The sequence below is a fragment of the Fistularia commersonii genome, chromosome 17, assembly GCF_037954325.1.
Source record: "Fistularia commersonii isolate RoL2024-O1a breed Wild chromosome 17, RoL_Fcom_v1.0, whole genome shotgun sequence".
In the NCBI taxonomy this organism is placed as follows: Eukaryota; Metazoa; Chordata; class Actinopteri; order Syngnathiformes; family Fistulariidae; genus Fistularia; species Fistularia commersonii.
Window position 1 is genome coordinate 4,357,550 of NC_141300.1, and position 15,854 is coordinate 4,373,403.

At 43.9% G+C, this 15,854-nt stretch overlaps 1 protein-coding gene across 4 annotated transcripts in view; it reads right to left on the minus strand.

The window, feature by feature from the left end:
- Window positions 1-9,493: 9,493 nt before the first annotated feature.
- The window catches only part of LOC147224813 (UPF0606 protein KIAA1549), a 38,436-nt gene continuing 32,075 nt past the window's right edge, over window positions 9,494-15,854 (minus strand). For all 4 annotated transcript variants that reach the window (XM_086163255.1, XM_086163254.1, XM_086163253.1 and 1 more), the window contains 4 exons: window positions 15,602-15,654; window positions 14,826-14,974; window positions 14,206-14,360; window positions 9,494-11,679 (listed from right to left, as the gene is read on the minus strand). In XM_086163255.1, coding sequence (XP_086019381.1) covers window positions 11,485-11,679; window positions 14,206-14,360; window positions 14,826-14,974; window positions 15,602-15,654 — 552 coding nt within the window. In that variant the 3' untranslated portion in view covers window positions 9,494-11,484. The remainder of the gene's footprint in view (window positions 11,680-14,205; window positions 14,361-14,825; window positions 14,975-15,601; window positions 15,655-15,854) is intronic.

Here is a 15,854-nt window from a genome sequence, read left to right on the forward strand (position 1 = left end):
ATGAACCCCCTGCATGCTTTTGGACTGTGGGAGGAAACAGGATCAAACCAAGAGCCTTCTAGTTGTGAGACGGTCGTGCTAACCACTCTGCCGACATGCCGCCCCCATCAAAGGGTATTTGAATATTTTCCCCCCAAGAATCTCAACAACTCTGCTGTCTATTTATTCCTGGGTTTTTATTATTTTTTTGTCTTGCTATATCCTGCTTTCTGCCTTTCTATTTATATTCATACTCATATTTGTTTCCTTTTTTTTCTGATGTGTTACGCTGCTGTGACAAAGGAATTTCCCCAACGAGGATCAATAAAGTTCATCTTATCTTATTTTATCTCATCTCATCTCATCTCACCTTACCTTATCTTATCTAACGTAATGATAAAATCTCTTTTAACAAATGAGCCCTGATGTGTAATTGAAACGAAAATAGATTTTATCATTACGTTAGATAAGATAAGATAAGATAAGATAAGATAAGATAAGATAAGATAAGATAAAATTACACATCAGGGTTCATTTGTCCCAAGACTCCATCTGAAAGCTGTTTGATTCACATTCATCTCCAAATGACGAATAAACAATGATTAATACGGGGATGTCACATATTATTTTCATTTATAGTTTGCTCATATTTTTATAAATCTAATTAATGGAAACACCATAGTATTCTGCACTTCTCGCCCAGTGACGGCTGGGATAAGCCAGGCCTCCTGCAATCCTCAGTGCAGGATAAGCGGTGTATATCATGAATATTGATATATATATTTTTTGGATTAGAAAAGAATCCATCTAATCCAAAGAATTTCAAACAAATGTCTCTATATGGCGTGCGATGAGAGAGATTACTTTTCTGTCTCTACATGGTGTGTGAGCAGGTGAATGAGTTTATGTCTTCACGTGTGGCCATGTGATGTATGTTAAATCAGAAAAAAAATTCATCTAAATCATTTAATTTCACGCATCACATCACAAAAAGAAATGCTCACCTTCTATTTTTATGTAAATTAAAATAATACAAGCTCTCTGAGGTCCTCCTCGGGGAGAGTACAATAACATTATAAATATGCATAATGTACGCGTAATACTGAATTAACCCTAATCTAACAAAGAAAACCTGGTTTAATATTAGTCCGTTTTGTATCTTGGATGTGTGACGTGCAGTGTGTGTGTGTGTGTGTGTGTGTGTGTGTGTGTGTGTGGAAAGTCAATACCGGTGGGATCGAGAAGAAGAAGAAGAATGGAAACAGCTGCTATCACTCACTATCTCCTTTCACACGAATAACATCGGAATGCGTGTTGCATCTATTTTTTGATCCTCCAGGCCGTCCGCTGGACCCCCCGCACCATCGCGCCAGTCTCGGGGTGCAAATTTCTCCCTAAAATTCCCTCAAAGTTCAAAGCTGCCATATCCTGTTTTCCAGCTTTCTGCCCAGTAAGCCTCTGATCTTTACTCCCCCGCTGACCTACTTTACACACTCGCACACACGCATACCAGTGTCCACGTAAAGACCTGTACATATGCCAACACACACACACTAGCGCGCGCAAGGTCATGTCTTGGAAGCAATTTATATTCATTTTAATGACCTCCCGTTGTCTGCTGCATGCCATGTGATGACACGTGCCGCTGACTCATCTGGCGAGGCACGTTACCGGCCGCCGGCACACTCCGACCCGGGGTTCGGTCCTTGTTGGCCGTTTTCGCCGGCACATCTTACAGTTTGGCCGGCGCTGGCGATGTTTACTGAACGTCTTGAAGTTGTTGAAATCACTACAAACGGCTGAGAGAACTTTACACATGCTGAAGAGCTGATGGGAAGCTTATAGTTTGGTCTACTGCGATTGATTACATTGCTACTAATATAAACGTACAAGTTTTTTTTTTGTTTGTTTTTTTTAACCTTTGCCAGCACATCAGGCAAGGAATCTAAACAGAAGCCTGGCTGTAAAACACTTGTTTAGTCAAAGCAAACTTTATGACATGGGTGTAATAAATGAATTTATACCTGCACCTGGAATCTAGATCAAATGCTAACTGTCCTCTTTTTTTTTTTAAATCTGCCAAGTGTTTCCTTTTATACATGTCAGTTATTTCCCTGCATGCTTTCCTCTTATTCTCCTATTCTACCTTATTTAATCCTGTTTTTAAAGCAGTGGTTCTTAACCTGGGTTCGATGGGGATTCGGCAGAGGTCAAGACACACATCCGACTCATGGAATTTGTGATGATACGCCAAACAAATGGTAACGTACCCTGTTATTGCTAAGAAAGCCCTGGAGATTTTCATACCGTTTGCTGCAGCGTATCTTTGCGAACAGTCCTTTGAGGATGCTGGACGTAAAAACAAAGAAAAAGAACAGATTTTGTTGTGAAAATGACATGAGTGGCACTGGCCAAGTGTGAAGCAGAAGTCACAATGATTTGCAATAAGTATTCATTATTATGTTTTTGTGTGAAAAATCATCTTTTGCTGGTTTTGTGTTTTGAACACAGTGATGCTGATGCACGGTTCATTTTGTGCACCACTAAAACATATACCCATGTCTTGAATTTGAAAAAAAGTAATCATATTTTCGGTTCGGTGAACGCGCATATGAAACTGGTGGGGTTCGGTTCCTCCAACAAGGTAAGAAACCTTTTTTTTATAGTAATATTTTGTTGTATTGAGAAGGTTCTTTTGCATCAGCTGGAAATTTTCTAGAATCAGGAGAGAAAATACAAAATAAATAAACAAATTAAAAGCCTCTAGCATCAAACTCAAAGTCACAAGACGTCCTCACAAGATGGTATCACCACCCCTAAACATTTAACCCTGTAGGATGCCGACGTCACAGTTTATAAAGCAAGAATTTAAAGTTTATAGCAAGATCTAGCTCGTTCGTTCACTATGACTGCTGCGTATCCTGCTGACAGAGGGAGGCGGGAGGGGTTGGAGTCCATCCCAGTTTTATTCTATCCCAGTATTGGGCGAGAGGCGGGTTTCATCCTGGACCGGGAGGCAGTTGATCACAGGGCAAACAAAAATTCACCCTCTCATTCACACTTTACGCAAAGAAAAACAACCATTCGCTCTCTCATTGTCACATCTGGGAAACGTAGGGTCACCGATGAAACGACAGCGCTGCATTTACTGGGGTTAAATGCGAGGAAACAAACATTACATTACATTACATTACATTGCATTTGGCAGACGCTTTTATCCAAAGCGACTTACAAATAAACATGCAAACTCCAGGCGGGAACCAGACGCCGTCTTGCTGTGAAGCAAATACACTAACTCCTGCGCCTGCGCGCTGCCCGAGATGGACTTACTAGATATATAAACGTTTTAACAAACTGTTTATGGCGTCAGAATTTAGCAGCCAATAAAAACGGCACCCCGTTGCCGTCTTTGCGGACGTACCGCCCTTGCTTCGCTCCGCCCTGGCCGTGAGCCGGTTCACATCTGAAACGGTTTAACCGAGCTGAAGTGTAAACAGAAAGGCCAGTAAACAGCATTTAACTTTGTTTCCTCACAAGTCCATGATCTGCGCTCTTGGTCCTTGACAACTTTGTCTGCTGTCATTGTCCTTCCCGTGCAAAATCAGACCGCAATCGTAGCGCTTTAACCTCTGTAAAAAGGTAAAATGGACGACTCACTTTTATCATCTGAGAAATGGCTTGTTTTCGGACGAAGGCGCAAGAAGACCACACAAAAAATATGAACTCGGCCTTCACGCCAAGAGAGTCAGAATCAGAGAAACTTTATTTGTCCCCACGGGGTAAGTCAAATTTGGCCCGCACTGTAATTATATATGGCCTGCAAAGCCATACTAAATGGCTATTAGAGCTGGCCAGTCGGTATAGTCTACAGTGCAGTACCGCTAATTCTACAAATCCCAGAATTTTGTGCTGGTGTTTTGGCACGTAAATCATAACAGGACCCATAAACACCCTCTCCTCTGTGTTACAGTAGTCATAGCGACCTTATGCTAATACTAGCACCCTGCTACTTAGGCAGAAAACAGGATTTTGCATGTGTGCAATATTAAGTTATATATTGTATAGTATTAAGCTCTGCTTGCTCCATATTTAGTTTTTAAGCAAAACTTTTTTGGGTCTGTATGACAAGGTTCATTGTTAAATCTGGAGGAAGATTTTTTTCAATAAATATCAATGTTGGCCTGCGACTTTGTCCCAGTTTTTAATTTTGGCCCACTCTATATTTGAGTTTTAGAACACGCAGACGGTCCTCCAAAAGAATCAAACCAGAAACACAATTGGTTTTCGTCCGAGGTCAAAAGACTTCCCGGTGAACCCAAGCCAGAAGCTGAAACTGGCTGTAGGTTCCAGCCCGGCAATTTATGGCTAGCAAGTTTTCCAAAAAAAGAATGACAAGAATGTGATGCATCTTCTGGAAACAGTTCGTGTTCTCAGGTGCTTGACATAAAGATGTAATTTCTAAGATTATTGAAAGCAGGAGTGTCAAACTCATTTTGATCCAGGGGCCACATACGGCCTAATTTCATGCCAGGGGGGCTGGACCAGTAAAATCATTACCTAGAAGTAACACAAAGTCCAAATGTTTCCTTTGTTTTAGTGTAAAGGAGGTAAACAGGTAAATTATAAAAATCTTTATATGTAATGAACCGTTCCTCCAAAAAATACGCGATGAATTAATATTAAAAATAATATTACATAATATTAAAAATTAATAGATGAAATTACAACCAAAAATATTTTTGAGTTAAAAGAGAAAATCTTGTAACTGTGGGAAAATTTGACACTAGAATTTATTAGAAAATTGATTGTTAGCATGTATAAGAGGGAGTATAATGTTTACAAGGCTAATGTTGGCTATTCTGGTTATTAAATCAATCTTTTTAATTTTGCCTGTTTTTTTTTTTGCTATCGTTTGTGGTTTTCTATAGAAATAAGAAAAGATTGTTTTAACAATGTCATTTGTTAAATTTTGAAGCAAAAAATACATTGCAAAGTTACTTTCATTTTTTCCTTGCCCATTTTTTTTCAAAACCCACTGTATAAAACCGCCAGATGCACGTAAGAAAAAACACGGGGGCTGGACCAACACAAAGATTTGATTTCAGCCGGCGGGCCACAAAATATTGTCCCGAGGACCGCGATTGGCCTGCGGGCCGCTAGTCTGAGACCCCTGATTTAAAGCATGACGTTCAATCACAGGCCGTCAAGTCCTGCGCAATCATTGAAATATTAGAATAACAGGAGCGGAAAAAACAAAACACACGCAGTCAGGAGGGTTCACAATGATTTCCTGAAAAAAAAGGTCAGACCAGATAAATCACCCACCTGCCGCGTCCATCTGCTGTCCAAGACGCCGCCATTAGACAAATAATAGCTTTACGAGATTATCCGCCGACACTGATCCATACTGCTCGCAAAGAAGCAACGATTCCTGCGATAGCAGACAGAAGACCCTGACAACCGCCGGCTCATTTACGCGTTCATGAAACTTCCTGTTTGCCATGTGACCAGCAGGTGGATACCAACACACACACACACACACACTCACACACACACACACTGTCGCCAGGTTTGCGGTGTAATGACCTTATGGACATTAATCTCTGCCCTGAGGAGGCCTGCAGGGCTGCAGCTTGTGCGGTACAACGGCACCAGGAGATGCGGAAAACCTCCAGCCGCAACTGACATTTCATTTACAGTCATTAAATCGAGCGTTCGGGGATCCTATCTGCGCGGGGCGAGGCGTGCAGGATAGTTTTTCGGTTCAATGATTTACGCCGTTTCGCTCTCACGGGACGGACGCCTGGAATTAAATTAGTAAAACGTGGAACCGCCCGCCTTCGGTATCACATTAGTTAAATAAGATCTCGGACGTGATATGATACAATGTGACCCAGTCAAATATCATCTTAATCGTCCAAGAGGTGAAATAGCTGCCTTTTCTATGTTGCTGCTTTTTCTTCAGTCATCTAAAAACTATCAGAAGCTGTGTTTGCACCACCATCTAATGTCATTGAAATGGCTGGAAGACTTGAGAAATGAAAAACACCTTCATTCTTCCTCATTCTATCTATATTAGTTATCTTGAATTCAGGGTTGCAGGGGCGTTGGAGCCTTTGCCGGCTGCCGCTGGGTGAGCGGGACCGATGCGATGGCGGGGTCATATATAAAGATATGCAATAATTCACTCTCATTCGCATGTTGTAGAGACAAACGTCACCGAACGACAGGACGCAGACTAAAAAACGAAAGTCGGAAGGAGTCTCATCTTGATCCACAAGTGAAAGTGGCAACCTGGGCGGTTGAAGAGCAGTCGTTTCCTAGTCTTGGGCTCCGGACAATAGCAAACGTGAAAAGTCTTTCGATCTTTAGGGTGACGTAACACAATCAACAATCAATAGAAAAGCTCTAATAAAACCGGAAGTGCGATTTCACTGGATCGGTATGGAGCAGACGGTGGAGCTGCGGGCAGAACAGTCCGGTTTGTACGGTGCCGACTCTCCGACGCGTCACAGCCGACTGGATGAGGAAAAGCGAAAGGACCGAAATGGCCGAGGCTCCGCAAATACCCGGGGACAACATTTCATGGTTGGGAAAAAAAAATCCTGAAAGATTCTTGTTAATCTTGTTAATAGTGACCCTGTGAGATTCAGTCCTTGTAAAATCTCAGTCTCAGGCTAGAGTTTTAAGTCTCACCTTGCACTTAAGAGCTGATTTATCAGTATCTAATTTGATATTCCAAGTGAGATGACAGTTTTCCATATCTTCACTCTCATTCGCAAGTGATCTGGAGACAAATATCATTCAGAGGTTGTAGAGATACAAGCAAACCGTTCACGTATCAAATAGAGACATAAAACCAATTAATCTCATAAAGAAAACAAACAAACTCACAGAAACAACCCGAACCTGGGATCTTCTTGCTGTGTGGCCGAAGCGCCAAACATGTACCACCGTGTGAGACAGAAATCACAATTACTGACATTTGATGTATTTAGTAGACCTTCAGCATCTTCCCACACCAGCTTCAAGTCATTTCTGCTCAGTTCAAGACTATTATTTGCCACAAGGTTGCGGGCATATTCCCACAACCGGGTGTTTCGGAAAACTATAATACGTTTCACGCGCAGCGTTTTCTGAGGGAGCAGCGGTTCGGCTGCAGCAGCTGACAGGATCGGGGGGTGGGGGGGTTGAGGGGCGCTGCCGAGCAAATGGGAACCGAGAGCTTTGAATGACAGCGATTCAGCCGTCCTTTGTCTCTCCGACATCACATGAGTTCTGACTCCTACTCGGCACGGGGCCGCACAATATTGCGCTGTGTCTCCAGATACAGTAGGGGAGGGCGGGTCGGGCCGAGGAGGAGCGGGGGGGTCAAAGATGCCCAGCATTGTGACCTCTGGGGCGGTGACAGGGGGTGAAAGGGTTTGCGGGGGGGGGGATCATCGCCTGACTTGACTCACCGCGCCGCCTTCGCACACCGAGAACAGCTGATTTGTCCAAGCGATGAGAAATGTCACCTCGTGGCAAAAAAAAAAAACCATCATGATCTCTCTGCAACCTTTCATTCATCTCCCACAGCTGTTATGTAAACAAATGATGTTTGTTGGGTGGTGGGGGTCCCCGTAACACATGACTGCCATTATGTAATATCCTTCTCCTCCTCATGATGCCTCTGCAACTCACTACCATGCTTGGATTAGCCTAGAAATCCTCCTTGGTTTCCTGGCGCCAGCGTAATTCTTGGCAATGACAAATCAAACCCAATTACAGAGCAAAGGGTAACCTGGGGGTCAGCAAATGCTGCGCATTCCTGCTGGAGAGGTTTGCAAACAAGCTGAAGGTGAGAGCAGTGTCATCGGAGACTTTTGGGACCTGCGGGATGCTGCAGTGCTGCTCTCATCTTTCTGCTGCCGCGGAGCCATCGCGCAGCACGGGTAATAACAGCGTAATAACAACGTCATGACATCGTAGTAACAATACCACGGGCAGTGGACGTTTAGGACATCTGAAGCAGACTCCACGGCGCCTTGACAAGGAAATAAATCACCCATCCAGCTTTGTGTCGAGCTGCCTGCCTGCGCCAACCCGCATCAGACATGAAGCTTTGACGCACAGAGTGAAGAGGCAGCCCCCACCTCCCACACATCACCCCATCACTCGCCCACCCACAAGGCGTGACAACGGCGTGCACGATGCGGACGGGCATGTTGATACTCACGAGGCTGACTTCCACGCGGGACATCCGTGTCACCGTGGATCGGCGTGCGTGGAGGGTCGGGGAGGGGGGAGAGGGGGGATGTGGGAGCCGCAGTGCTGGATCTATCTCTATCTCTCTCCCCTCCTCTCCCTTTCTGCAGAGTTTCCTCCAAGGTCAACTCTGACTCCTCCCTTAGGATACAAAACTGCCCCGTCCCCCCCTTTCCCGGGCCCGGACACCCCGGGGGTTAATTACCATCATGATCCAGATTAACTCCAAGGCGCGCTGTTCTTGTTGTTGTCGGGGGCGGGACGGCAAACAGACAGGATTACCTTGCGAGGCTGTTCACGAGGAGGCCGGGACGGACGGAGATATTAAGAGGGAGGAGGGCGGGGGTACAGAAACATCCATATCTGGGGGAGTGGAGGGAGGGGTTTGGAATGCAGGCCCATCAATCAAATGTCATAAATATGCTCAGAAATTATTACCAATAAATAACACGATTCTAATGAAATTATAATAATGATAATAATAATATTATGACCTGCATGGGCGTGGGGGGGGGAAGGCCCCCTGCTGGGACTGCTCTCTGGCGCCCCCTTGTGGTGAAATCGGGAGTCGCTCAGCCGCATCACTCGGTGGGTTTGAGGATTTCTAACGGGATAAGAAGGGGAGAAGCGTCTGATGGGGATGAAGAGGAGGAAGAGGAGGAGGCTCAGGTGCGCGTACGGACACGGAGGCGATCGAAAGGTTGTACGCGGGAGAAAACGGAGCGGATCGGGCTCATACGCAGGAGCTGGTTTCAAACGAGGTTCCGGTTGAGACCCTTGTTATGAATGTAAGTACTGTTTACATTTCCGCATTCATCCCCGAACAGCAAAACAAACTGGATGATTATTTACGTTTCATTATCATTTAGCAACACTTTTAGACTTTTAAGTTATGTCCCCCTCGGAAAGTTTTATTCACAATGCCCCGTCATCATTATTAAAAAAAAAATAATTAAAGATTTGTTGCCATTCAGCCTTCCGCCCAAACTGTTCATACTTAATGACGTCATAACAACGCGGTTATAAAGCTTCCTTTGTGCGCATTGCTCACGTCGCGTCCACGCTGGTGACGTCATCCACAGTCAAGGGATTCGTCGTTCTCCGGTGGCGACCTGACACCCCGCGGCAGTCTGCGGTTAACGCAGCGCCCGCACGGTTTCAAATGACGTCATAAAATTTGGTTGCGCGGTAGCATTTTTTAATTGGTTGCGTGGAGGAATTTACACTTTCAATAAGCAGTTGGGATTAGAAAGTGGGAGTCGGGACATTGTATCAAACCAGATGTATTTGTATTTTTTTTTCGACCCAAAATGCGAAACAACATGCGCATGAAGAAATGACATACAATGACTAAAACATGCACAAAACACAACAAAAACAAACAAAAAAACAACATTGGACCAGCCAATGGATCATTTCTGCAGGCGACAAGACGAAAATAAGAGAAACTCGACGCAAGGTGAATGTCAGCGGATGGGGTGCAGTTACAGTACGTGACCAGCAGATGGCGTGGGAACATGGAAAGAGCTCATGTGGGTAAGATGAATAAACAGGAAAACAGCTCACTCGAAGCAAAATGTTCACTTTACTGGGCTGGAATTTGGTTTAATCACGACAAGCACTGAAAGATCACCACGTGTGACTTCAGAGCTTTTCTTTCTTTCTTTTTTTTTTAAAAAAAAGGACAGCCTGATGTGGTCGTTTAGGCCCGAAACCCGCCCCTTCAAAACAAAACGTGAAAACAATGCTGGTTCTTGGGTGTTTCTGCTGGAGGACTAGTCTACTGAATTCAAACTGGCACACAGAAGACTTCATATTAAGTCCTCCTTTTCAACATCCATCATTCTCCCTTTTACTTTATTTGAATAAGACATGACTTCAGGTCCGAGAGGATCTCAAAATGCTATGTTTCACTTACAAAAATACGCAAATGGACCCCAAAATGACTTCAAACCAGTTTGATGACTAAGCAACATTTATGATAAACATAATTACACAAGGCAATTCTTAAAAAGCACATAAACATGACCAGTAGAAATAAACCGAACGCGATAAACAAATACAGTACTCGTCTCTTTTTCCTTCCTGTTCCGAGAAGAAAGCAAAGCAAATGTAAAATACTGCATGAAACAGATGAGACAGTATAAAGTCGGTATACGATCGCGTTAGAGCACAATGCCGATCTCTCTTGACTGTCCCTCCTTGACGGTTTGTCCGCATGACCTTTCAAATTGTCCATTTTTAAAGACCTGAGCTGTACCAAGTAGTCTGCATACAGTGCATCAGTCAGCCAAATGCTGAGTACATAGGATTACTGCTACCGTCACACTTGTTACACATATCTTTAAAACTTGCCTCTTGAGTGGTCTCTGATATGATTTCAAGGCAATTGTTTTTTCCCTTGTTTGTTCAGCTGTCAGTTAATTATTAAACATTAAAAAAAGATCAAGGTACAACACAGGACCGGAATGCACAGAAAAGAAGTGTTAATAAGGTCAAAAGGTTTTAACTGTCAAACACTGCGCGGGTTAAGGAAAGATTAGGTAGTACCACTGAAAAGTTTGTCGTCTCTACGCCCCCCCGCTCCCCGTGCCCGAGTGGCCTCCCTTGCAATGAACGATAACCTTACTGTGGGCGTGTACAGTAGACTATGTCAGATGAACTACATCACAGTGTCAAGGCATGGCATGGCTCATCGTGGCAGAAAACATGGGAGTAGCACCCGACAGGGACGTGGAGGCTGCATTGGGAAAGAATGTAATGGTAAAATTATAGCGTGCACGCAGGCCTCTTGGTGATGTGTTCAGAGAGGGCAGCATGGGAGGAAAGCCGTGATGTCGAGTCTATGGAAAAGCAGAAAATCTCAAATCATCCCAAATGGTTGGATTCTCATTGGCTCAGAGCTTGGCACGATTCATCCCCGATCCTTCGGACAGAAACGTGGCCTTTCATCGTCTTTAGGTCCAGCGCACTATTATTCTTCCCTTCGGTCAGTGAAACGGTTTCTCAGTTCATCTGTGCCGCGGTCGATCAGATCCTGAAGGGGATCTGTCAACCTTCCTGTCACTCAGGTTTTCAAAAGTACAGCCATTTTGGTAGAAATCTCAACTTGTCACCTTCTTGACTAAGGTTAGCAGGGCTCTTTCGCAGCTGTACACCCTGGGGTGGGGAGGGGGCTTCCATGGGAAGCATTTTCAGATCACATGTGGCAGGCCGGCAGACCAGCGGGCCAGCAGGCCACCTCTTCCATCAGCATCCTCAGCTGTGGTAGCTGGACACAGCTGCCTGTTTCTGAGAGAGACGCAGCAGTTCCTCCCTGATCGCCTTGATCAAGGAGGCAGAGGTGTGGGTGGGAGGGGCTGCATCTCTGGGGGGCGGGGCTGACAGGTAGCTTGGACCGCTGTCCATCTGTGCCGGGGGAGCAGAGGGCTCTCTGTTTACACTTCTGGCCACCTGAAGAGATATCAGGACCAATTGTGAGGACACAGCAGGTGAACGTAAGGGCAAATAAAAAACAGAAGCAAATGAAAACAGAAGAAATGTAGCATTTCAATTTCAAAATGAGCAGCTATATATACATGCTTTGTCATACTTAGACATTATGGATGTTCAGAGCCTCAGTGAGAGATGCATTCAATGAACATTATCTTGAATGTGCAGCCATTACAGGCGCCTGGACCATGAAGTTAAAATGCAGTGTGATGCACTGAATATACAATTCCACATACTGCAGTCAAAATGAGTTTTCGAAAAGTGCTATTTTAATTATCATCTGTAAAATTAAGTTTTCATACTGGCTCATATGCACTGATCCAACTGAGTTCCATTGTAGCCCCTTATCGCATTTAATAACCGCAGTTCCGACCGATGCCATCCCACGCTCACAACGTTCTCACAGATGTCCTTCTGAGCTGTTTTTTAAACTTTTTCAAAAGGCTACAGTTTGCCCCTGACAACAGCCAACATTGGTAGGTTACATTTCCTTAATGCCATCTTAAGGAGATTTCACAATAAAATGAAGAGTCCTTGCACGCAAACACTGGAGTGAGTTTCATTTGAAAGATGAATACAAAATGTCAGTCTATCCACCCTTTCATTTTCATCCACTTATCCAGAGCCATGTAACAATGGCAGCAGACTGGGGAGGTCAACCCAGACAATCCTGTCGCCAGCAACACACCCAGGCTCTTCCTGGGGGAGGCAAAGGCATTCCCAAGGCCCTTGGGTTGACCACAGGGCTGTCTGCCAGCTGGACATGATTTTTCTTGAAGAGATCAAAAATTCCAGAATTCTCCTTGAGATCCAAAACCGCACTTGCTGATTCAATGTGATGTGCAGAGGTGTCTGTACTCCAAGACACTTCTGGCCCCTGTAGATGCTTTTGCACATCGCACTATCTCTCGGGCAAAACCCAGCCAACCAGGGGGAAAGCAAAAAACATTTTTTTTTGGTCTTGACTTGGAGCCCATAAAAACTGGAACATAATCCCTTCATAGACAGTCGCTCTGTGTTCCGACTTAGAAGGAGCAATCTGCACTTTTTAAGCACGCACCTATAACCTTCGATGAGGAGATGCTGACTCATCATGTTACCTCGTCTCATGCTGTTCAACTGACAGGACAGAAACAGCTGGGTTCCTCCTAAATCAAAGGTCAGATAACCAGGTGCAGTAACCTATGATTTTCCTGCAGGATTGAGCAGCATAAATTCCCTGCAGTGGGATAGAACTGACAGCCAGTACCTCTTTCAAGAAATCTCCTTAAGTCAACCAAGGTTCTCCCTTCAATGACCAGAGAGGGTTCTTCTGGCCCCCATTAGTTTGTCTGTTACTTTAAGTTACTCCTGGTCCTTGACCCTGACAATCTTTCTGATCACTGATGTCTACAAATAGAATAGGCCCTGACCCCCTTCAAGCTACACCACTCAAAAAAAAGATAGAAGAAGCTCTGGGCATGACCCATTCCAAGGAGGTGCGCTGGTGCAGCTTAGGTCCCAAAAGCATCTGGTAGGACCTCCATGGACAACTGGTCCCAATTGGGGGTTGCAAGCAAAAATTTAGAGCTCTTATAATATAGGAACTCTTATGATTTGGTCATGTTGCACAGATCCCCCGTTTGCAAAGCCTGGCTGGTCAAGGATTGCTTAAAAATACCTGACTGAACCCATGAAAACTGTATAGGGGCAGGTGGAGGGGAACTGAGGTAGCCTGCCCCTTGGTTGGTAATCTGGTACACCAGAAGAATAAGTCCATTCTTATTCTCTGCATTGAGACAGTGTTTATAAGCAATACATGTGCACGTCAGTGATGAGGCTTGTCTGCACCTTGTAGATGAGGTAGAACAAGTGTGAGACACCCCTCATAGGGTATATGGCTGCTCTATCTTGTTAACATGGGTGCTATCATGAAAACCAAGCCAAAACGCAGGATGTGGAGACCCCAAGTCCGGAACTCATGCCCATATTTTATGTGGATGACTGATGTCATATCATGTTGTTGGGTGAGCAATAGTACCCTAGTAAGGATTGTGAAACAAGTAATTGAACTTAAATACCCTAAGCTTTTTTACAAATATCTGTTATTGAAAATGTGTTATTTCTGCTTTCTTACAATGCACAATTTATCAGTAACTGATTTATCTTAAAAGTGTCACAATATATTGTTCAAGTACAAAGAAAGCAGAAACAAGAAAACGAGAAAAAAAAGTCACAGAGAATTAGAAAACATTTTACAAGTACACCGCACAATTCAAAAGCCCACAAAATAATAATCTTAGAAATAACTTAGAACTGACAGCAGTGGCTATTTTATGCAAATACTGTGCATTTGGCAACAGAATAACAGGCAGGCAAACAGGCAAAAAGGTATCTTTGATAGACAAAACCAGGCAAAAGTATAACACATCAATAAATCATTTGAAACCCATTAAAATTTATATCCTTTTATCGAGAAAAGAAATGGGATGTATGTATTAGACTCACAGCGTCTTTGTCCTGTGCTGTCCTGGAGAAATTGTCATCCTGGTAGTTGTTCCAGCCAATCCCTTCATTGTGGCCTGAAAGACCCCTGACTCCTGGTGGGTAACCATTTATCCTGCTGGAAAGGCCCACTTGGGTGAGGTGATGAAGCTGGGCACCTAATACCGCGCACGCACACGCACGCACGCGCACGCACACACACACACACACACACACACACACACACACACACACACACACACACACACACACACACACACACCATAATTACAGTGGCTATTATTGTATGTTGCTAAAAAACAGATCTTTAATTTCAATGTCCATGAATCAATTTCTGGTCGTGTGAGTCATCCGATGTCTCCACCATCAAAGCAACTTCTGTGATGACCTGTTAGAAAAACTCACCCCTCTCAGTTTCAATGGTCTGTAGCATTGGGGTGAGTTATTTCAGACAAAGAAAACATGTATCCACACACAATCTCACGGTATAAAGTAATGTATTACAATGCCAAAGCATTTTATATCTGCAGTATCTAAGCCATTCTTAGATTGGCTAAAATGTATAACAAGAACAAGAGCCGTCCCGCAATCTTTACTTCACGGAATCAACCGTACACTAATACCTGTAGTCCCCCCTACAGGTCTCGGCCGAGCAGATGAGGGCAGTTCATCAGTGTAGAGGCCCCTGCCAGCGAACAGGCTCTCTGACTGGAGCTGCACACCGTGGCCAGGTGGTTCTCCCGGCGGCAGGTAGTTCAAGCCAATGCCCTGCCTGAAACACACGAGACATGAGCAAAAAAATACTTTGACTATCACCTGCAAACAGCAATGTGACAAACTGCAATTTAGTGAGGACATAACAGTATGTATGTGTATTCAGAAGAGTAAAGGCATATACATTTGATGGGCAATAAATTCAGCCCAGGGGAAAAATATCATAGAAAAAAACACATATCGGTGAAATAACAGTGATGAGTGGGACAAGAAAAAAATCTGTCCCATTCAGTTTGTACAGCTAATCTTCCAAGCTGCAAGGGTTCTAGATAACTGCTACTCATTCCAAGAATAACTGCAAATCATGAAAAAGGCCACCTTATATTGTTTACCATGCACCCACACTGCGCGGATATATAAATGTGTACATGTGCATGGGTGTCTTGGTCTGTCTGGAGTCACTGAACATGATTGCACTGACTGAAAAGGTGTCTCTTTTCATTATTCATAACTCACTAGACACACATAATGCAACAACTAGCAAGAGATGAAATGCTGGGAATTGCTGGGAACAGCAATAATCAATAAAATATGTTTGGTCCAGGTGGAAGTGGACAGAAATTAGGAATCACTTTTATAGATTTTTATGCAAATTTTGAACACATTTGACTGACATTTGACTAACCTTGGTATTAGGCTTGGGGCTGCAGGAGGGGGCATGCTCAACTCGGTAAATCTCTGCAGGAAACACAAAGAAGAATAGAATCAAACAGTTCTCCTGGGGCTCAGTTTGTGTTGGAAACTGTGTTGATTTAAGCGAATATCCCTCTTCTATAAAGCACACATTTCACAAATTATTCGAAAAGTAATTCAAATAATTACAAAGCTATCAGTCCACTCAGCATCAATGTTTGTATTGATCCCAAAAAAGTCCATGA